Source organism: Moschus berezovskii, chromosome 15 (genome assembly GCF_049115385.1).
Source record: "Moschus berezovskii isolate FMDL1 chromosome 15, NW_MosBer_1.0, whole genome shotgun sequence".
NCBI lineage: Eukaryota > Metazoa > Chordata > Mammalia > Artiodactyla > Moschidae > Moschus > Moschus berezovskii.
Window position 1 is genome coordinate 6541228 of NC_142474.1, and position 24147 is coordinate 6565374.

Sequence of the window (24147 nt, forward strand, 5' to 3'; positions counted from 1 at the left end):
GCTGTGGAGTGCAGGGCCGTAACCACTGGCTGCCAGGGAGGCCCCTCAAGCGTGTTTCTGAAGAACAAGTCCAGATGCCCAACGTCTCATTCCCTCTCATCACTGCTCCACAGGCTGGCTTCCTGTGAGGGCAGTGCTGCGGTGGTTGTTGATTAGCTGCTAAGTCGCATCTGACTCGTTTGCGACCCCATGGACTGTAACCCGCCAGGCTCCTCTGTCGATGGGATTTCCCTGGCAAGAAAACTGGCGTGGGTTGCCATTTCCTCCAGGGGCTCTTCTCAATCCAGGGATCGAACCCACATATGCTGTGTCTTCAGCACTAGCAGGCGGATGAGCCATCTGGGAAGTCTCAGGAGGAGGAGGAGTAAATAAAACGGTAGCATCTCATTTATCAGGAATGCCCTCTACTTGTATGGGGTGTTTTAACAGACATTAAAACCAATGTTGTAAAAAGCAAGCCATAGAAAAATCTGTACAAGTATAAATACTTTATGATATCATTTCCAGCTACTATGGCTGAGGCAAAGAGTTGGAATGGAGACTATATGACCTGCAAGATGCCTAAATATTTAGCATGCAGTCCTCCACAGGAAAATGGCATCATAAATGGTACCATTTATGTTTAAAAAAAAGAGAGAGAATTAAAACATCGAAACAGGCAGCTGGGTCTGGGGCTAATGGTCTAAGGGACTTCAACCTTATCTGTATAGTTCTAAAAGAGATTTCTAACAGAGAATGTAGTTATATACAACTTATATTATTACACATCGATTTTAAAATGAACATTAAAACATACAAAGTCTTTTACAAATAAAAGCTAAAAAATAATGCTTGTGGTGTGAACCAGGTAGCTTAGACCAGTGGTTTCCCACAGCTTTATGCAGAAGGAAAATATCAGGACTCTCCTTTTTATCTTACTCTTTTAAAGGTCTATTTTTGTATGGTTTATAATGTGTAATGTGCTAACAGTAGCACATGTATATAATCTTATAATTGAAGAAATACTGTGAGAGAATATTCTTAAAAATAATTTCTGTGGTTGGTCTATGCCCAGAAAAACTTGGAGATCACTCACTAGTTTAGACAAGACTGAACTAGTTCTCTCTCCCCCAGGTCCTGGCCGTAGGGTAGCATGTAGAGACCAGGTGCTGTAGGAAAGGATCTTTATCACTTGGGAGAAGCGAGAACAAGGGAAGGCTTCTCCCTGTGGGGAAAGGGAACGCTGAGCTCTGTACTTGTAGCAAACCAAACCCGAAGCATCTCTGCTACCCGCTCAACTTTTCAGGCTAAAAAAGGGACGCCGTAAAACATCCAGGGCACAATACGGATGCACCCACAGCTGGCCTCAACCCTGACCAAACCAACCTTTCCTCCTGGACACTGGCCCTCCACTTCCAAGGCAGAAGTCACCTCGCCCACACCAGGAAAAGCCAGTTGAACAGGCTGTGCAAGGACAAACCCCAAGAGGAAATCATTTTTTTTTTCATTCAGTATTCCAGGGAGCACCTAGCCACTTTTTAAGCAAAGAAATCCTGGTGTACCTACTACATCACAGAGAGCTTCCAATCTAAAAAAGAGAGCTAACCATATGCCAAAAGCATTAAGACAGGTATTGTAACCCAAGCTGCTGAAGCAAAGTAGGACGTCAATGTCTCCACCAGAAATCATACTCACATGTACCCTGAGTTTCAGAAAAAAGACCATTTCTAGGAAAACACAGCCTATTTACAATTAAAGAGGCCAGAAGTACAGGCCAGTAGTGAAGAGTGGAGGTCGGCAGCCTTTTTCTGTGAGGCCCACCTGCTAAACATTCAGGCTTTGCAGGTCACATGGTCTCCGTTCCAACTCTTCAGCTCAGCTGGAGTAGATGGAAAGCAGCCAACGAAAGGGCCCGGCTGCTGTTATGAACTGAATCCTTGTGTTTCCCCAACTGAAGTCCTAACCCTCCATGCGATGGTAGTAAGAGGGAGGGTCTTGTGGAGGTGATTACATTTGGATGAGGCCATGAGAGTGGGGTCCTCACGATGGGATTCATGCCCCATGAGAAGAGACCAGGGACTTCCCTGGTGGTCCAGAGGTTAAGAATTTGCCTTGCGATGCAGGGCACACAGGTTTGATCCATGGTCGGGGTACTAAGATCCCACATGATGTGGAGCAAATTAGCTAAGATGTCGCAATTACTGAGCCCACACTCTGGAGCCTTGCACCACAACTAGAGAGCCTGCATGCTGCAACCAAAGATCCTGCGTGACACAAGCAAGAGCCTGCGTGCTGAAACTAACACCCAGTGCAGCCGAATAAACACTGACGAGAAGAGGCCAGACTCCTGGCCGGATCTGCCTGCCACCTGAGGACACGGGGCAACCCAGCCATCTACAGACCAGGAAGAGGGCTCACCAGGGACTCAACCAGCTGGCACCTTATCGTGGACTCCCCAGCCTCCAGAAAACCGTGGGAAACGAATGTCTCTCGTCTGTATTATTCTGCTGCTGCTGCTGCTAAGTCGCTTCAGTCGTGTCTGACTCTGTGCGACCCCATAGACGGCAGCCCACCAGGCTCCCCCATCCCTGGGATTCTCCAGGCAAGAACACTGGAGTGGGTTGCCATTTCCTTCTCCAATGCATGAAAGTGAAAAGTGAAAGTGAAGTCGCTCAGTCGTATCCGACTCTTAGCCACCCCATGGACTGCAGCCCACGAGGCTCCTCCGTCCAGGGGATTTTCTAGGCAGGAGCACTGGAGTGGGGTGCCATTGCCTTCTCCAATTATTCTGCTACATCAGCCTAAACAGATTAAGGCAGCTGTGTTCCAATAAAACTTTATTCACCAAAGCAGGCTGCAGGCCAGATCTGCACAGAGTGGTTCCAAATCGGGAAAGGAGTACATCAAGGCTGTATATTGTCATCCTGTATACTGTCACCCTGCTTATTTAACTTATATGCAGAGTACATCATGAGAAACTCTGGGCTGGATGAAGCACAAGCTGAAATCACGAGTGCTGGGAGGAATATCAATAACCTCAGATACGCAGATGACACCACCTTAATGGCAGAAAGTGAAGAACTAAAGAGCCTCTTGATGAAAGTGAAAGAGGAGACTGAAAAAGTTGGCTTAAAACTCAACATTCAGAAAACTGAGATCATGGCATCTGGTCCCATCACTTCATGGCAAATAGATGGGGAAACAATAGAAACTGTGACAGACGTTACTTTTTTGGGCTCCAAAATCACTGCAGATGGTGAATGCAGCCATGAAATTAAAAGACGCTTACTCCTTGGAAGAAAAGTTATGACCAACCTAGACAGCATACTAAAAAGCAGAGACACTACTTTGCCAACAAAGGTCCATCTAGTCAAGGCTATGGTTTTTCCAGTAGTCATGTACGGATGTGAGAGTTGGATTATACAGAAGGCTGAGCGCCGAAGAATTGATGCTTTTGAACTGTGGTGTTAGAGAAGACTCTTGAGAGTCCCTTGGACTGCAAGGAGATCCAACCAGTCCATCCTAAAGGAAATCAGTTCTGAATATTCATTGGAAGGACTGATGCTGAAACTCCAATACTTTGGCCACCTGACGTGAAGAGCTGACTCACTGGAAAAGATCCTGATGCTGGGAACGACTGAAGGCAGGAGGAGAAGGGGACAACAGAGGATGAGATGGTTGGATGGCATCACCGACTCAATGGACAGGAATTTGAGCAAACTCTGGGAGTTGGTGATGGACAGGGAGACCTGGCGTGCTACAGTCCATGGGGTTGCAAAGAGTTGGACATGACTGAGCAATTGAACTGACTGAACTGATAGTTTAAGGATCCCTGATTAAAAACACAGGTTTGGAGTAAACAAGTCCTAGACACCTACCCAATCCCATCACCGCCTGGCTGGGGGAACTTGGCAGGGCTGGACACTTTATTCTCTAAGCCTCAGTTTCATTCATTCAAAAATGAGGATGAGAGTAAGCAGCTCAGACAGTTGTTGGGAAGATTAAACACAATGACAGGGATACAGCTCTCAGCACGGGGCCCAGCACATGCTGAGTGCTCAAGACGTGAGCTGTCGTTTAGTGCATCAGTAATGTTCACTATCGGCACCAGCTTCCAAAACTAAACCTCAACACGAGGACAAAACAATGAAGCTTAAACTTAAGCCAAACTTTCCTCAGAAAATGTTCACAGCAACAAATATTTTAGGTCAGAAGTAGGATTCGAGCCTGGCATTCGAAAATTCTTGGCTGATGACATGCTTCACACAGGACAATCTGTACAGAATTACATTGAATGAGAAAATGGCTTTTCATTTGGAAGAGCTGCTTCTGTGAAGAAACTGTCATCAATTTTTAAGAATAGCTACAGCAAAAAAGAGAGATTAATAGAGTAAATATTAGACTAGAGATGCCAAAAGTGTAGCATGCCCACTGCCACTTGGCAGTCCTGGGTCTCAGCAGACATAACCAATCAACTGTGGCACTTTCTCAAGAAAGCCAGATGAGGCTCCAGGTAATTTTTCAACACAGCTTCTAAGCAATCACAATACAGAACCTATTCCCTATTCCTGTTCTATAAAGTACTGGTAAACTGTGTATCTCTCCACTGTATTTTAAAAAAATTTTCCTAGCTCTTTTCATTGCTGTAGGTTCCCACTGGGGTTAAAAACAAATGTTTCTTGGGGAAACCGAACCTTCAGGAGTAGACCTCAGGAAAAATTCAAGAATGCAGGACCAAAAATTATGAAACCCAAGCTGTAGTGCTGTTTCTGTACCTCACTACCTGCACATCACTAGACAAGTCACCCTAACTTCTGCATAGCTGCTTCTTCACCAGTCAAAAGGAATTTATAACAAGGCTCCTTGTGGCCCTAAATACAGTCAATCTCATTATTCACAGATTTGCACTTGTGAATGCTCCCATTTACTAAAATGTAAGTCCCAAATGAATACTTGGGATACTAATATGGTCATTTGTGGATACCCACAGAGAAGAGAAAATTTTGAATCACTTGATGGTCAAGTTCCCAACTGAGGTCAAACAAGGAGCTGCTCTGCCATCTGTTTCAGCTCTCCTACTGTAAGCAGTGACTTTTCTGTGAACTGTTTAGTGCCATGGTGTTCACATTTTTGTCCTTTTTGTTGGTGACTTCACCATTTAAAATGGCCCATGTGCAGAGATGAGTGCTATCTTAGTGTGGTTAAGAACAAGAAGGCAGGGCTGTGCCCTAAAGAGAAAGGACGTGTGATCAGCTTTGTTCAGGCATGTGTCACAGTGCTGCTGATCATGAGCTCAAGGCTAATGAATCAACAATGCAGGCTGCTGTAAATAAGGTATCTTGAAACAGAAACATGAGCTTCCCTGAGGGCTGAGTGGTAAAGAATCCACCTGCCAGTGCAGGAGACCCAAGAGACGCGGGTTCAATCCCTGGTCAGGAAGATCCCTGGAGGAGGGCAGGGCAACCCACTCCAGTATTCTTGCCTGGGAAATTCCACGGACAGAGGGGGCTGCAGTCCATGAGGTCACAAAGAGCCAGACACAACTGAGCATGCAAGCATGCAAACAGAAACCCACAGAGTTAGTGTGTATGTTCATCAACTGATGAACAGGTGACTGGAGAGGCTTGCAGGAACCTAATCCTGGAATTCATCCAGGAACAACGCTTCAGGACTTGCTAATTCTGTGTTCACAGCGACTTTACAGACCATCACCACAAATAACGCGAGCCAATATTATTTGATGAGTATTAATGCCATCAATAAAGAAGCTGCATAAAACACCTTCTGTGCCTGCATATGTACTAATAATTCAATCAGTGCTAGAGGTTTCATTCAGGAAAACACACATAAGAGAGATCAACAAAATACTTCTAGGAATCAAATTCTTTTTTTAGGTAAAGAGATCAGGCCTCTCATTCTTCTCTCCCAGACAGTAATATAAAGAATGAGGTGAAAAGCTCCTCCGTCCACCAACTCAGAGCGTCCTGAGTACCGGGGTCATGAGCACAGCTCCTGTGGCAGTGGTCCCCAACCTTTATGGCAGCAGGGACGGTTTCCCAGAGGACAGTTTTTCCATGGACGGGGGCACGGGGAGGGTGGTTTCAGAACGATTCGCGTGCATTATGTTTACTGTGCTCTTTGTTTCTAGTCTCCTGTCGCGGTTGATCTGACAGGAGGGGACGGCCCGTGGCCTGGAGGTTGGGGGCTCCTAGTATAAAGGACTACCTGTAGCCTGCGAGAAGTTGAAACACAGTACCTGCAAGCAGTCGAGGGATGTGCTGACCACCCGGGGGGACCTGGACTGGCAAGCTAGCTCGAACGGAAGGAAGTACTTGTCAGCTTCAACAAAGTTCGCCTTTGGCGGGGCGGCAGCACCGAGCCTAGGAGAAAAGCCAGAGAGGGCCGGAGAGGGGAAACGAAAAAAATAAGCTTGCTTTTGCTACTCCTCCCCACCACTTTAATTTCCCCTCCCAATTCCAATCATTTAATTAAAAGTGCCTGCAAACTGCATCAGGGGGGCTAGACAGGGAAGAGTTTAAAGACATGCACTGGGGGAAAAAAACACCAAGGCGCCACACGTAGAGAACAAGGTCTCTGATGACAGGCTGTCTCGAAGGCAGCCTGGACGCGGATCCTGGATGCCACATCAGAGCTGTGTTCCTGAAGGGGGGGCTCTGGCTTCACTACTCTGAGGACGAGGGGCCGCCCCGTAACAGCACACGATGTCCTCCTGCCTGAGGAAGCATGACCTACAAGAGCCAGGGCTCTGCCCCTCCGTCAAGGGAAAGTGGTTGCTGGTGCTGAGTTGCTAAGTCGGGTCCAACTTTTGTGATCCCAAGAACTGTAGCCTTCCAGGCTTCTCTGTCCATGGGATTTTCCAGGCAGGAATACTGGAGTGGGTTGCCATGCCCTCCTCCAGGGAATCTTCCTGACTCAGGGATCAAACCTGCATCTTCTGCATTGGCAGGTGGATTCTTTACCACTGAGCCACAGGAGAAGCCCCAGAGGAGAGGGTAAGGAAGGTCAATGCCGCCGAACCTTCCGTTGGGGCTTCCCAGGTGGCCCAGTGGTAAAGAATCTGTCCGCAATGTAGGAGACTGGGGTTCAATTCTTGGGTTGGGAAGATCCCCTGGAGGGCATGGCAACCCACTCGAGTAATTTTGCCTAGAGAATCCCATGGACAGAGGAGCCTGGCAGGCCACAGTCCATGCGGTAACAAAGAGTCGGATGCAACTTAGCACACACATGCACACACCCTCTCCTCCAAATATGCAGTTGTTAGCCAGTAATCTGTTAACCTGGCATCAGTATAGACAGATACAGAGTCCTACCATGTGTCCAGCACTGTGCTGGGAGAGTGTGTGCCCCACCCTCCACCCGGGACCAGAAACAGGAGAAAATACACAGAGAAAATGTTCCCACGGCCACAGGTGCCCGGGCTTACCTTTGCTTCTCAATTTCTGCTTTAATTTCATCTGGTGGGGAAGAAAGAAAGGCATGTTAGGAGCAGGTAATGTGTATATAAAAGAAAACAAACAGAACAAAATATTGAAAGCTGTCTGAATAGGGTGATGACGATCTTTCTTTTCCACATTTTCTATAGTAAGTATTTATACTTTTGCTTTAGATTTAAAAAAACTGGTAAATATGCTAACACAAAATTTACCACATTGACTATTTTTAAGTGTACAGTTCAGCAGCATTAAGGACATGTCTATTGTGCTAATATATATAATTATAATTTTTATAATTTTATAATATGTTTTACAAGTTAAAATTAGTTTATGCACCTTCACCATGGGGGGTACATCAACTCCACAGCTATGGTTATGGATACAGTGTCGACACTCAGCAGTCCCGATCCCAAAGGGAGAGCCCTACATCTAGGAGGACATGATTTTGTGCCACTGAAACCAGCTCACCCTGTCTACACACGCTGGTCCCCCACAACCACTTAGTGGAACACGCTCCTCCACGGTGCGCCTGGCAGGCTCACGGTATTATCAAAGCAGGCCAGCAAAGCCAGTCCACCTGAATTCCATGTATTCAGATAACCTCCAAAAGGCCAGCCTTCTTCATACCATCTCTTGTGAGCCAGTGGTCTAGACACTGCATTAGTTATCCTAGCAACCCTAGAACACAGTGCTGGGAGTGACAGATTTCCTCTCCCTGGACAACTCTATTCTAGACTGACTTTTTTAGGAAGTGAAAACTGAGTAACTGAACTTTACAAGAGGTGGCAATTTTAACCTTCGAGCCAATCTTTCAATGTCCTCTTTCCACACACGTAAGAAAGCAGAAGAGAAACATCCGGATGACTAATATCAAACATCTCACTCAGGGACCATAAGGGCTGTGACACACTGGGTCGGCTAAACAGAGCTCTGTGGTGTGGTTCCTGCCCCTCCAGGACAAGAATCCATGAAGGAGCAGCTTTGGCCTCCTCTAGCTGAGGCCTCAGGCTGTGGGAGTGGCCAGGGAAATCCAGCCCAGGGAGCTGGTGGCCAAGCTTTCAGCTTGCAGAAAACAACAGGACACAGCCTGGTGAGGTGAAAGGCAAGAAATGGGTTGGCAATTCTGGCAGAACTAGGTTCTGGCATGGATATCTTTCAGCTGAATGACACCAGGTGGGTTATTGGTCTTGATGTCCTACTCTAAAACACACGAGCATGATAAAAAGCAGCTCCATATGCTCCAAAGACTGTAACGAGGCAGGTGGGTGTTCATGGCCAAGGCAGTGTCAAGTGCACGCAGGTGGTCGATGAGTGTCTGCTCTCTGGCTCTGAGGACAGGAGTCAGTGACGATGCAAAGTCTCCACTGCCACTGGGGAACTACAGAGAGCCACGGGGAAGAAGACAATCAGGGGACACAAATCACGGCAACCGCCGACAGTCACAGGCACGGGCCCTTCCGGCCCTCCTGACACCTCCGGAAGACAAGAGCCTCATCTCCCAACCCTGTGCGGGTGGGAATCTGGGCCCAGAGAGGTGGAGTCACCTGCCCACGGTCACAGACAGGAAGCGCCACTGCAGGGCTCACAGCCCGGCTGCCTGCTCCAGAGACGGAGGGAGGGGGAAGGGGAGGAGCAGATGGCGGGGCACACCTGCTCTGGTTTATTGCCCCTTGTTTTAATAGGCCCTGCTCTCCTAACTGCCAACTGGGCAATTAGCAGCAATAAATAAGCAGGCTGGAAAGGAACGAGACCTGAGCGGGGTGCGGCAGCTGCAGCTGCAAGGCCAGGCTGTCTTCCTGGGACACGGTTTCTGGGCATCACTGTCCTGTACGAACCCCTCGGGTCACACCTCCTGGTTCACTGATGACCGTGGCACCAGCTCACCTTCTTCTGCTCCACTCCCAGGCTAGGTCCAACAATGACCATGACCAACCTCAATGACGCCATCACTGGTCAACTCCACCAAGGTTCCACAGCATCCCTTGGAACCTTCACCTCCCCTCATACATCCGATCTGCCACACCCGCCCACTATGCAAATCCACAAGGCCCTCCCCCTCCCCCCTCCCCACAAGCCAGCCCGGAGGGGCTGGTCACACTCTGAATCCTGTCCTTGTTTGGAACTTCCAGCTCCTCCCTGTACCTGCCCACCTTCTGTCCTTAAAGTTGACCTACTAACTGCCCCCAGTAGGACCCTTCTTTGGCCTGTCACACTTGACTAGGCCAACTTGTCAGCTTTCCCTTTCTTCATGTTTCCAGGACAGATCCCATTAGCAGGATTGTAATATTACTGTTGCTGTTATTGTTCAGTTGCTAAGTCATGTCCGATGCTTTGTGACCCCATGGACTGCAGCATGCCAGGCTTTCCTGTTCTTCACAGGAAGTTCTTCACAAACTCCCCGGAGTTTGCTCACACTCATGTCCGCTGAGTTGGTGATGCCATCCAACCATCACATCCTCTGTCGCCCCCTTCTCCTCCTGCCCGCCATCATCTCCAGCATCAGGGTCTTTTCCAATGAGTCGGATCTTTGCATCAGGTGACCAAAGTATTGGAGCTTTAGCATCAGTCCTTCCAATGAATACTCAGGGATGATTTCCTTTAGGATTGACTGGTTCCTCTCCTTGCCAAACAATAGGCTTGACTTGCTCTCTGACCTTTAGTGTTAACTTCTGGCCAAATACCAAGCTTGTATGACCATCCCCCTCTGACTAGTCTCCACCCAGCGACAGGCCTCTTGACAGCAGGGAGAGCCGGCAGGTCTCTAAAGGCCCTGACGACCGTCCACAGCAGCACCTAGACAGTGCTGGTTAAACCCACCTTCTCCACCCCTCCACGAAGACCACTGCGCGTCGCACTCTCTCCTCAAATACCCTCTCTCTCCCTCTTGATGTCACCATTCCTCTTTACTCACAACCAATGAAACAGCCAATTTCCTGCAAAAATTAAAAGCCACAGGGAGACTCCTTCAACTTCCTGTTAGCCAGTACATTAACTGAGCAGCCCGCACTCTCTCCTGCTGGAAAACAGTAAGTGTCAAGTCCCTCCACCTTTGCAGTGTCCCATCCCTGCTGCCTTCTGAGGAACTATTTAAAACTGACCACTTCTCACCATGGGGGACCACCCCCATTACACCAAGCCAAGCTGTCACCATCTCCTGCCTGGACTGAGAGCCTCTTTCTTTCTGGTCTCATGCCTTCAACTCTCACTGCTCCTCATGGCCCACAGTGTTCTCTACACAGCAGCCAGAGGGATTTCCTTAAAATATAAATCAGATTATATCTGCTTAAAATAGATTATCTATAACCATTATAAAATAAATCTGTTAACATCTGCTCCTTTGTGCAGAACTCCACTGGCTTCTCATCTCACACAGAGTAAAACTCACAGTCTTAATCTTGGCCTCCAAGCCTCTGAATGATCTGGGCCCCTGCTATCCCCTCTGATCTCACCTCCCACCACCCCACCCCGGCTCACTCATGGCCAGTTCCTGTTCCAGGGCCTTCGCACCAGCTCCTCCTGCCTCCTGGAATGTCCTCCTGTCCCCAGATATCCACAGGCTCACTCATCGATTCCTTCCGACAACTGTTCAAATGTCACCTCTTCCCTCGTTACCTGAAACTGGACCCCTCCTTGTGATTCTTCACTACCTTTGCCCTATTTTTTCACTTTACACCAATTTTTCTAGTCTTTCACCACCTTATTTACCACTTGTGACATACTCTGCTTCACTTATACTCCTACTTCCCCAGCAGAACATAAACTCTGTGATAACAGAGCCTTTGGTCTGTTCTGGTCACTGCTGAATCCCCAGCATCTAGGAATTCCTGGGCACAGAGCAGACACTCAATATTTGTTGAATGAATAAACTGTCCTTTTTCTTAGTTAACCTCACCCTCAACTGGTTCCCTTCCCAATGATGTTTAAACAAGCTCAAGTCTCTTCTACCCTCAAACAAAGGTAAAAATAAAGCCAAAAACCCCTCCATGATCCACATCTCCCTCTTCACACCGCAGGCAAACCTGGGAAAGAGTTGTGTCCGTTTCCTCGCCTCCCACACCTGCCCCCGCCCGTTCCAGCCTGGTTTTCACCTTCACTGTGCCACCAGCACAGCGCCAGCTAAGGTCGCCCACGACTCACAGGGCTCTAAAGCTGATGGGCAGTGTTCCAGCTGCTGTCTTGACATGACCTCTCCACAGCGATTGACCTTACTGACCTCCCCTCACAGAAATCTCGATTTAAGGGCTTCTCAGGTGGTGCTAGTGGTAAAGAATCCGCCTGCAATGCAGGAGACATGGAGATGCAAGTTTGATCCCTGGGCTGTGAAGATCCCCTGCACAAGGAAATGGCAACCCACTCCAGTATTCTTGCCGGGAAAACCCCACTGACAGAGGAGCCTGGCGGGCTGCAGTCCATGGGGTCAAGAAGACACGACTGAGCGAGCCTGAGCACACTGCACACCTGGCCTTGTAAGCACACGTTCTCATCGGCCCTCTGCTTCCCGCCCATCTCTCCTCTGTTTCCCTGGCAGACTCAGCCTCCTCTGCCCAGCCAGGCGGGCCAGGGCTCCTCGGGCCCAGGCTCTCCTGCTTTTCCTTCTCTGCAATACTCAGCTCTTCCTCAGAGGCATCTGCAGCCTCGCCTGCCCCTTCACTTCCCTCCTGGGCTTGGATGACTCCCCAGTCCTCATTTCTGGTGCAGGGCTGCCTTAGGAACATGAAGCTCGTACATTCATCCAATATCCAAGTCCCAACTCAGAGCAAGTTCCTCCACCCACCTCTCTCCAGATGGTCTTCCACAACCATCTTAAGGAAGTGCCCCACCATCCATCCAGTGGGTGAGTCAGAAACTTAAGAGTCAGCCTTACTGATCCTCGTTCTGATGTTCTTATCCAATCCAACATCAGGTTTTCTTGGCTTTACCTTCTAAATTAGTGGGGAATACCTTCATTCTATTCTGTTTCTATTGTCAATACTCTAAGTCTGGGCCACCAGCATTTCTCCCCTGGATGATGATAACTGCCTCCCTAGTGGTCCCCGGGCATCCCCTCCGTGTTTCCTGGAAGATGTTCTGAACATAATGGCTCAAGTGATTTTTCCAAAATACTAACCTCTTTATCAACTTCTTCCCTGTTTAGAACTCTGTGGTATTATCTCACTGCTACTGGTCTAAAAATCAGACTCTCAACACAAGGTCTTGTATGCTGGGGCCCTGGACGACCTCTCCTACCTCATCTCCAAACCCTCTCCCCCTTCATCTACCGTGCCCCAGTCACACATGTCCTCCTTCAGTCTCTTTTTAAAAAAATTATTATTAAAACTTAAAAAAAAAAAACAAACTTTTAAGGTAACTGTAGAATCACAGACAGTTGCATCTTTTAGTTTTCCCGAACTGTCATGTTCCTCTCTGCCACAGGGCCTTTGCCTATGCTGTTCTGCCCCTGCTGCCAAAATGTCTCTCACCCTAACCTCTTTAATGTTTATTTATCATTTAGCTCTCGACTTCCTCCGGGAAACTTTCCCTCATCCCTTGTCCACTTCGCTTGTGAGATCACGTTTTTCTCCTTCACAGGACTTGTTTCTTGTATGACTCAGAAAACGTGATTATTTGAACAGACCCCTTCTTCCCCATTAACTCCAAGTTCCATGAGAACGGGGTCTTTGTTTTCTTGGTGTCCTGACAGCAGGTATGACACCCAAATAAATATCTTCTAAATGAACGTCACCCTGGTTCAGTCAAAAGACAAAAGGACTGTATAGAGAATAAGAACACACTGACCATTCTTTAGGAAAGAGGAAAATTTAAGACTTCTAGGTCCTGGCATAAGAAAGCTGTTCTACAAGTCTAGAAAACCTAATGAAATACCTAATAAAAAAGCCCAAAGACTCATTTACAACCAAGACAGTAATCCCAAAGAAGCTTCTTATAGAAAGACTCCAGGAATGAACTAGTAAACATTTAAGTATTTTCTAAGATAACCTTGCTGGAAAGAAAGTCAAGTAGTTTCCTGGCGGCCCCCTAAGCCTGGTGAAAACTGTAAGAATTAAACACAGTTCTGAGCTATTTATATGAGAGACTCCATGTACTTGCTGATTAAGTACACATTTTCACAAGTTTGTGCTTTTCCATAAAGAATGATCTTACTGTTTTCCCCAGCACAGCTTACAGAGTCTCCCCTGAGATTTACAAGTACGGGGCAGAGCTCTAAACTCTTCCAACCACTTGCCTCGCTGGTGTTGAAATGTCAGAGACCAGCAAAGACATCCATAAACCAACTAATAAGGGAGGCAGAGAAGAACAAGCATTCAGTTCTTTCTCCTTTAAATAAAAGTAACACCAATGCCTCTGAACTTTAGTAGGTCATTTGTTAGGTGCCAGGTATGTTGTCAGTTATTTACCGTGTTTGTTCATGTAACCTTTACAATAGTCTTGTGACACAGACATTATCACCTTTCTCATCCCAGGAAACCAAGGCTCCCAGAAGCTAAATTATCAGTTCAGGACTACAAGACTAATCAATATGCAAAGTTTCAAACACAGCTGCCAATGGAGTTTCTGCCAATCCAATAAATAAATCCTTTTCAATAATCAAAATCCAATTTTTACTGCTGCTTCTAGACAGAAGACCTCTTCCTGTGAAATAATCATAAAGTTTTTCAACAAAAAGTAATGTCAGTTAAAAAAGAGTCCTATGATTTCTCAAAATTTTTATAATCCATAGCACTCATAAACAAAATGTCTAATCAAAACACCAGACTTTGCTAACATTAAAGTTTTATTCTGTATTCCAAGTGAAAGCCTTACTTTATGATAATTTAGGGATATTTTTGATATTTTTCAAATTTTGCACTTATATTCCTTCTAAGGGTGAGAACAGTTATTTTGAATACATCAAAGTTAGAGGAACAACAACAGCATACAGGGAAAAAAGCAACTTACCATGTTATATGGTCATGTGAATGCTGAATGTTTTTGTATATTAATATGCAACTAAAATTTATGACCCCCTGTAGAAGGAAAGGTGGCTTCCCAGGTGGTGCGAGTGGTAAAGAATCTGTCTGCCAATGGAGGCGACGTTAAGAGATGCAGGTTTGATCCCTAGGTCAGGAAGATCCCCTGGAGAAGGAAATGGCGACCCACTCCAGTATTCTTGCCTGGGGAATCCCACGGACAGAGGAGCCTGGAGGGTTACAGTCCAAAGAGCTGGACACAAATGCATGGAGAAGGAAATCCCATGGACAGAGGGGCCTGGCTTTGCTACCCTGGCGGGGTCAGAAAGAGCCAGACATGATTCAGCAACTGAAGGAATGAGTGAAACTTTATGAATGTACTCCCTTAACTGGCCTCTTCCTAAAGACATTTACACGTTTGAGTTTTTCTATCTTTAAAAAAAAGAACAAACCAGAGCACACCTTCGATCTACACTCCCTCCTCCCCTTCACAGCAAAGCCAATCTTTGGGAAAGGGCTGTGTGCTCTCACCTCCCACTCACACCTCGGCCCACTCTGGTCTGGTTTTCACCCACGTCATGCCACCGAAACAGCTCAAGCTGAGATCACCAATGACCCACGCGTTCTAACCCTGTGTGTTAAACAGAGTTGCAAGTCTAAAGCTGGACTTCACGATTATACGTCAGCTGCATGCTGCGGTTGTTGCCCACCCGGCTGGGCAGATGTGGGCAAGCTGCCCTTGAGCCTTGTTTTCCCTTTGCCTGCTGCTTCAGTTGTGTCCGACCCCACAGACGGCAGCCGACCAGGCAAGAACACTGGAGTGGGTCGCCATTTCCTTCTCCAATGTGTGAAAGTGAAAAGTGAAAGTGAAGTCGCTCAGTCGTGTCCGACTAGTAGCGACCCCATGGACTGCAGCCCACCAGGCTCCTCTGTCCATGCGATTTTCCAGGCAAGAGTACTGGAGTGGCTTGCCATTGATTTCTCCCTCCCTTTGCCTACTTGTATCCAAAGATGGACATCAATCACATGTCACAACTCTAGAATAAAAGGGAATTTACTGCTGATAAAGAGACAGAGGTCATAAATCAGAAAGATTTAATACCTCAAATGAGGCTTATGGGAAACCAGCTCTTTACTCTCATTTCTTTCTTCCTTTTAGTCCCGAAATTAAACCAAATACATATGCAGTGAAAAGCTGCAGAGAAAAAGCTGTGATCTTTTTGATTACAGGCTTTCAAATACTACATCTCAAAATTCAATTCAGCCGTACTCAGAAAATATGGTCTCTTTACTTATTGAAACATTACCAAACCGTCACTGCATAGAAACTTCACCTCAATATAATGACTGTTTAAGGCTCCACCGCGTACCTCACACAGCACAAGAGCTTCCTTACGGAGAAGCAATGGTGGTAATGGTTACTGTGGGCTCTGGAGCCAGGCTGCCAGTGTTCACAGCCTGGCTCCAAGGCTTTCTGGTTGAGTTAGTCAGCCAAGTTCTTTAGGCCTCAATAGGATAATAATAAGAACTAAACTGCATGGAAAGCACATGGCACTGTGCCTGGAACACAGAAATGCTTAGTACATGGTTGATATCATATAGTTATTATATAACACGTGAGTTTTAAAAAGTCACTGTCAGGTTCACCACTATAGAAACGTCCAGCTCTGGTGAGGGATGCTGGTAATAGTGTGTGTATCAGGGGGTAATATGGGAATTCCTTGTACCTCCTGTGCAACTTTGCTGTGAACCTAAAACTGCTCCAAGATTAAAGTCACTGAATTTCATACGAAAAACACAGGTATGATTAATGATGGCTGGCAGTTACAGAGCACTCAGCCCTTACATGGCACTTCATGGGCATTAAATGATGAAATAAGACACTGCATGAAGAATGTTAGAACAATTCAGTTCAAGTTTTGGAGATTTCAAAATCTTCCCACACCATTTAAAAATGCTCAGATTACCTTGTCAAGTCTCTAAACTTCATAGATTTTTTAAAAAATTATTTTTAATTAGAGGATAACTGCTTTATAATGTGTTGGTTTCTGCTGTACAATGTGAATCGCCCATAAGGATACGTACATCCCCTCCCTCTCGAGCCTCCCATCTCCTATCCCATCCCTTTAGGTCGTCACAGCACCAGGCTGAGCTCCCTGTTATACAGCAGCCTTCCACGAGCTTCTATTTACATGTGATAACATATATATTTCAATGCTACTCTCACAATTCGTCCTACCGTCTCCTTCCCCCACTGTGTCCACAAATCCATCCTCTACGTCTCTAATCCTGCCCTGCAAAAAGGTTCATCAGTACCATTTTTCTGAATTCTATCATAGGGTTTAAGACCAGAAATATAAAAAGATCATGGGAAAGAATAACTCTCAAGTAAGGCAGGTGTGAAAGGAAGGTTTAAAAATGTGATTATATGCTCCAACTGGAGGTGAAAGGTTCGAGATTATTAACATATATCAATACTTCGTTATGAAAGTAAAGAGCAACAGCATCCCTGGGGTGATGAATACTCTCAAAGGCTCTTCTGATTTCTCAGTAAAGGTTGGAAGGCCTCGATCTTCTAACTGGTCAGACCCTACCTATGCATTTGGCCTTTAGTGAAGATGCATGCTGTTCAGATGCTAAGTCGCTGTCCGACTCTTTGTGACCCCATGAACTGCGGCATGCCAGGCTCCCCTGTTCTTTACTATCTTCTGGAGCTTGCTCAGACTCATGTCCATTGAGTCGGTGATGCCATCCAACCTTCTCATCCTCTATAGTTCCCTTCTCCTCCTGCCCTCAATCTTTCCCAGCATCGGAGTCTTTTCCAGTGAGTCGGCCATTTGCATGAATCCCTGAGATTACTGATCATCACTGGCTCCTGTCTTCACGGAGCAAGGCAAGTTAACACTCTCATAAACACAGACTTTTAGTCATGTAATTATATTCTTATTTATTGCATCTACAAATAGAGCAATAAGTCATTCCTGAATGAAGACCCAACCTCAGTTAAGAACGTCAAGCCAGGTGCTTACAATGTCTGTGGTTTGTCACAGCTTCGAGTAATAAAAGTAAACAGCACAGCAAGCCTATACAGTGTACCTACTGCACGCCGAGTGTCATGCACATGTCAATTACCTTCATCTTTATAACAGCCCCAACAGGAAGGTGTAACACCCGTCCAAGATCACAAAGATAGCAATCGGAAGGCAAGGGATCTGAAGCCAGGCAGGCGAGTTCAGAGAACACACTCCAAACCTCTACACCACACAGCCCCTGCATCCCCCGTTCCCTCCCCTCAAGGCGCTACAACTGTAGAAGGTCACAGAAGCTGTTTCCAGGAGCAGTTCCTGTCGGTCGGCATTTCAACTGAGTGGTCACTTACAGTTCCTCTTATCAAAACGATAGGTAACCTCTAAAATACTCAACACACTGCAATGCATCTTGTACACAGCAATGTTTCAGCTATGTTTCGTGCTCGTGCTCAGTTGTGTCCGACTCTTTGCAACCCCGTGGACTGCAGCCCGCCAGGCTCCTCCGTCCATGGGATTTTCCAGGCAAGAGTACGGGAGAGGGTTGCCATTTCCTGCTCCAAAGGATCTTATCGACACAGGGATTGAACATGCATCTCCTGCACTGGTGGGTGAATTCCTTACTGCTGAGCCACCTGGGAAGCCCCCTTCGGCTGTTTTAACTGGACACAAAACTGGGCCTTGAGATGCAGAGTGAAATATCACCAGATCCTTTGCTATATCTTTTTTCTGCATTCCTGTATTACTTAACAGCAACAACACACAAGTACTGTCTTAAAAAAAAAAAAGATGGCCAGTTTAACTCAACACTTTACACAGGTTGCTGCTGCTCTCTGTGCGACCCCACAGACGGCAGCCAACCAGGCTCCTCTGTCCCTGGGATTCTCCAGGCAAGAGTACTGAACTGGGTTGCCACTGCCTTCTCCAATGCATGAGAGTGAAAAGAGAAAGTGAAGTCGCTCAGTCATGCCGGACTCCCAGCGACCCCATGGACTGCAGCCTACCTGCAGCTCCTCTATCCATGGGATTTTCCAGGCAAGAATACTGGAGTGGGTTGCCATAGCCTTCTCCATAGGTTACTTTATAATAATTACTCAATTTGATGATGAGCTACCATGACAATCAGCTATTCAACTAACTCGTGTCAATTACTTCCTTTACAGGCTATTTTTTCTTAAATAACATTATATGGGATATTTTATCTAACTCATCTATATTGTTTGACAAGAAAAATATTTTTAATGGAGAATTTATATTTTCAGTATAGGCTATTTCTTACAATTCACTACCAAAATACTAAATGTGTGTTCCACAATTCAGGTTGGAAAAATCTGAAGTTCTCAACAAAGATATGATCTAAAAATATCCAGAAACCTCCCAATGTTAAGGCTCTTTTTATAACCCATGTGATGATTTCATAAGTAGGTTCCAACAAAGTGATATATGATTTGCTGAAATTTTGATGTTTTCTAAAGGGTGAATGAAAACTTTGCCAAATAACTATTTTCAAACTTCTGCAACAGTTCACTTAAAGTAACAATGAGAGGATAGAATGCAGGCAGATTTCAAAGAAGAGTTGTAAATATCCGGCTTTTGCCTAACTGCTTTGTAGGGTTTATCCTGCATTCCTGATAAAACAATAACCAACAGTTAGCCTTGGTTTTCTGAATAAAAAAGCTTTACAAATCTAAATCTCAGTGAGTTCCTTCAACTGATCCTGAATTTCACAAGACTAGCATCTGTTCCCAGCAACAACCACCTTTGTTATCAATAGTTCTTGATCCTTGAGGGTATCTCAGATGCAAAAAAGCTAGAAAAATAAATGCAAAGCTCACAAACCCATTGCTAGGCCCCAAGAGAAGACTCCCAGAGTACCTTGCACCAAAGGAAGGGGAAAAGATGATGGTAACCTCAAACCTCAAAAGGTGACAGAAGGTCCCTGGTTCATTCCCCGGTTTCGGCACACACACAAAAAAAAGTGACAGAAAAAATACAACTTTCCATTTACTCAGTCACCAGTTAGGAAAACAGGTCTTTTTACAGATTCCAAAGAAAAGGCATTGGGACAGCGAATTAACCCAAAAGCCAACTCTGGTCAAATGTACTGATCCTCACCCCCTCTTCTCCAGAAATTCCACATGGCGGATACTTCCTGACTTTCAATACTTGGCTCAAATGTCCCCTCCTCAGAAAGGACTACTTTCTTGACCATGCTGTCTCAGGCCCTCTTTATTACATTTTGCTCGTTTACAAAAAATTTTACAAAAGTAATTACAAAAAAAATTACTAGTACAGAAGTATATATTAGTATTCAAAAATGTCTCATTAATCTTTAAATTTACTTATTTCGTCTCCTCTATTAGACTATACGCTCTGTACGGGCAAATAACTCGTCCGTCTTCTTCCCAACTATATCCTCAGTGCCTGGGACGCAGTGGGCATTTGATAAATAAATATTTGCTGAATGACCGAAATTAAAAGACAGGATGTTCATAATGGAATCAACTACTAAGGTTTTAACTAGGGATGAATAAGACTTCTTCCTGTCGCTCAGTCATCTGTGGGTCCATTCAAGTCAGTACCATCTACTGTGTGCCAGACACTGTTGGGGATCCTGCGGTGAATAAGTATGTCTGCCCTCACAGACCCACTGTTTGAGAACGAGTAGATCTCGTGCACACTACAATATCCGGGAAGTTCACGATAACCCTCTCTATATTCCCTTCTGGAAGGAGTTATGGGCGATACCCAGATGAAAGAAAAACAGTCACCACTTCGGCACTTACAAAGCAGGCCTGTTTTCCCTAAACCAGCTGAGCGGCTCTTCCCACCTGCCCAGCTCACAAGGGACAACTCCAACTAGCAGAACCCACGTGAAGAAAAACTTAAGTGCAAGAGCTGCTGCTTCTGAGGGTGACGAGGGAACGAACCAGGAAATGGGACGGCAGGGAGTCGTGGCAAGAACCCAGGGCTGGGAGGCTGGAGAGCCGGCCCTGACTGTCACCAACTTGCTGGGTGACCTTGGGCCAGTCCCGAGATGCCAGGGTACCAGGTCACCCCCGGATATAATAAAGAGGCCGGGCGGGTGGGCCTTGGGGTCGCGGGGGAGAAGTGGCGCCCAGGAGGCCGGGCTGAGGCCGGGTGGGGTAACGGCCGGCAGGGGGAGGCCGGCGCGGGGCCGGGCCGGGGCGGCTCACCCACCGAGCGCCACCTGGCAGGCCCTGCGCAGCTGGGAGTGCTGGGGCCGCTTCACCTCCTTGTCGGCTAGGATCTTCTCCAGGGCCCGGGACACGAACATGCTCTTGGTCTGGCTCTCCTGCATGGCCCCGGCCCAGCGGGGGCTGGCAGCCCCGCGGGCGGACGGCGCGAGCGGGCGGGCGAGCGAGGCTTCGGGCCCGGGGTTTCAGCCTGCACCAGCCGCGTCCGTCCGCGCCACCCAGTCAGGAAGCGACGCCGCGGCCCCACGGCGCCGCCATGTTGGAGCGCGTCACGTGACCACGTGACCGGTGGAGCCGCGACGGCGCCCGTCGACCCCGTGACCTCGGGGGCGGGGCCTGTGGCAGGGGCGGGGTCTGTGGCAGGGGGCGGGGCCAAGTGGGCGAGGGTAGAGGGGAAGTTGCCGAGAGAGTAGAAATGGGCGGGGGCGGGGGGCACGTGACGGACGGAGGAAAGGAGGTGCCGGGGAGGAGCGGGGCGACGGAGGTGTGAGGAGAAAGAGGCAACGGGGAGCGTGAGGAGGGGGGCGCGACCGGGTGGGAGCTGAGGGAGCGAGAGGGAACTGGAGGGAAGGTACAGGGAAGAGAAGACTGGACAAAAGGGCGAGAGAGGAAGGAGCGGAGGCGAGGGACAGAATGGGGAGTGAACTGGCGAGGGAGAGGGGGTCGGGGATGGGGGACGTGAGGCGGAGCAAACCGGAGGGAGCTGGGCGGGCCGGGGAGGCAGGGAGGAGGCGGGCGGGGAGGAGCAAGAGCGCTCAGGGGCGGAGCCGGGGCCCGGGGAGGCGGGGAGAGGGCGCGGAGGAGGCGGCGGGGCAGTGAGGGCCCGGGGAGGCGGGGAGCGGGCCGTGCGGAGCCGGGGAGGGGAGCGGGACGGAGGTGCTGCGGGGGCCGGTGGAGGGGAGGGCGCGATAAAGGGGCCGGGACGGGAGACAGCAAGGGCGGGCGGGGGTGAGGCGTGGGGGAAGGGCAGGTGAAGGGAAGGCTGAAGCGGACGGAGCGTTTGGAGCGAGCTGTGTTTACGCACACTCTCCGAACGGGATTTCCCCACCCCCGTGGCAAGACACGCGCCTTCCACGCGCAGCCTTCCTGCCCCTGGAGTAGAGCCGACTCCTGGCATTCCGTCCAGGTGTGCTTCGTCCCTGCACGGTGGTGTCAGGAAGGACTACCCCAGTGCACCTCCCCCTGGGGTTTATCCATCTATTTCCGTAAATCCCTGGTTCTTCCCAGTTCTGTGTCTCAGGCCGGGGGTTGGGGGTGGGGGGTGTTGGGGGGCACTTGGGGGCATCAGACAGGGGAAGAAGGCAGAGACGGCCAGTGTCACAGGCCTACCAGGGAGGGTAGGAGACAGGTATTCTGGCCCACTCTCTCCCACAGCCAGTGATGTCGCACCATCGGTGATCTTCGCTGGACCCTCCCTTGAGCTTCCCCTAAGGGGGGCCGTGGTGCTTCCGGGCTCATGCAAGAGCAGGGTCTTCCGTGGAATCTTCTAAACTTCTGACGCAGACATGCTCAGACGCTCAGGTGTCAGCTCCAACATCTCAGGGAGGCTGTCTCCCTCCAGCATTTTCTGACCTTTTTCACTAGTTGACTTCCTTGTCTGACTAGGGTACAGGCCACAGGCTACATCTCCAGGGCCTGGCCTGGAGCCAGGTTGCAGGTTTCATGGCCATAAGTTCCATTGCCATCTCAAGACTTGGCAGATCCTCAGGTCAAGAAGTAGAGTCTGTACAGGATGGATAAACAGCAGGGTCCTACTGTTTAGCACAGAGAACTATATTCAGTATCCTGTGATGAACCATAATGGAAAGAATATATACATGTATAACTGAATCACTTGGCTGGATAGCTGAAATTAACACAACATTGTAAATCAACTATACTTCAATAATTTTTTTTAAAAAGACTTTCTGGAACAGAGTCAAGTTTAAAATGAATAAATATTATCTTAAAAAGCCTATTTCTCTACCCCCTTGGATTAGTCTCGTGACTTGCCTTGACCAATGAATGTGGTAGAAGTGAGGCTGTGCACTTCCAGAACCTGGGCATCATGAGGTCTTCAGATGGATATGTAGAAGCATCTGGAAAAAAGAGCCCGTGGAGAGAGAGGCTCATTGTCCCAGTGCTTCTGGCTGAGTGCAGCCCCAGCTGACTTACCACCAAATTTCAACAGCTTGAGAAACCCTGGTGAGACCAACAGAGGAACTGCCCAGCTAATCCACAGATTCGAGGAAAACAACAAATGATTGTTATTGTAAGCCACTACATGTTGAAGTAGCTTGTTATACAGCAGTACACACATCACTGAGACGCTCCTCAATCCTCATGTGTTGAGTGAATTAGTGAATGAATGAACCCGCGAAACTCCGAAGAATGCGGTGCAATCCACTGAATGACAGATGTTTTGAGCCCTCCCCGTGTGGACAAGGTCAGGCCACATCGTTCCCCGGCTGAAAGCCCTGCAGTGACTCCCTTTCACTCTTGGAATTGAGTCTAAGTATCTCAGTATGGCTGACTTCTCAGGCCTCGCCTCTCTCCCCCGTTCCTCCTCATCAGAACTCTCCAGCCACTCTTGTGTCCCTTTTGGTTCCCATCCAGAGCTTGGCTTAGGCACCTCTGTCTCTCAATCAATGCTTCTCCATGAAGCAGTACCACCCTCAGGGGAATTTCTGGAACTTTGTGGAGGAAGTATTCTTATTGTCATGATAGGGGAGCTGGATTGTTATCTGCATCCTGCAGAGAACTGGACAAGCCCAGATAGCAAAGAATAATGCATTATCTCATTGTGGCTGGACTAGACACTTCTGGAAGTGAAAAACCTATAATGAGGTGAACCTAGAACCTGTATCTGCTTTACCTATAAACACAAAGAATTTTTAGTATGGTTTTAATATATATTGAATTTTCCAGGAATGCAACTGTGATTGTAATTCAAGGGAACACTGTACTTTATCTGGAACATGACCAAATGCTGTTCACCGTTTCAAAACCACATCACCAACGTGGAAGTCAACTATCATATTTGAGTTGCCCAATGGCACTCTGGCATTTGGAGCTGTCATAATCCAGGGGGTTCAACTTTCAGGTTCCAGCAGCTGACTGCTTTATTTTCTCTCTTAGAGTAATTGTGCCTGAACATTTATACATTGAAATAAAATCTGCAAATTACACATTGCTTTCCTTTTGTTTCATCTTTATTAGGTCATTATTTTTCCAAGAAATTATGTGTGTGGGACGATTTCATTATCTATGAATTTCATATCAGAATAGTTAACAGAGGTAGAGTATGCATCTGTGCAGCTGGAGACATGGTCTGTCCTGTTCACATCCCTGCACAGAGCACACAGGAAGTGCTCGATAACTATGGGACGAATGAAGGATAGAACGAAGGGGGCTGGATTGGGGACCACAGAACTTAATCATTTAATCAACAAGTTATGAGAGAGGTGGGGTCACTTCTGTGTTTCTACGGTGCAATAATCATCCCCAAAGACATCCACCTCTTAATCCCTAGTGAATAGACTAT

The 24147-nt window shown here is 47.6% G+C and overlaps 1 protein-coding gene and 1 long non-coding RNA gene across 2 annotated transcripts in view; one reads left to right on the forward strand and one right to left on the reverse strand.

Moving 5' to 3' along the window:
• Positions 1 to 20954, reverse strand: part of ARFGEF2 (ARF guanine nucleotide exchange factor 2) — an 84611-nt gene extending 63657 nt beyond the window's left edge. Inside the window, exons 1-3 of the mRNA XM_055438681.2 lie at positions 20608 to 20954; positions 7424 to 7454; positions 6236 to 6359 (exon numbers count right to left, since the gene is read on the reverse strand). Coding sequence (XP_055294656.1) covers positions 6236 to 6359; positions 7424 to 7454; positions 20608 to 20728 — 276 coding nt within the window. The 5' untranslated portion in view covers positions 20729 to 20954. The remainder of the gene's footprint in view (positions 1 to 6235; positions 6360 to 7423; positions 7455 to 20607) is intronic.
• A 97-nt stretch (positions 20955 to 21051) lies between these two features.
• On the forward strand, positions 21052 to 23791 carry LOC129564602 (uncharacterized). Its single transcript, XR_016039098.1, has 2 exons — positions 21052 to 21108; positions 21999 to 23791. It is a non-coding gene; the product is annotated as an uncharacterized LOC129564602 (long non-coding RNA).
• The last annotated feature ends 356 nt before the right edge of the window (positions 23792 to 24147 follow it).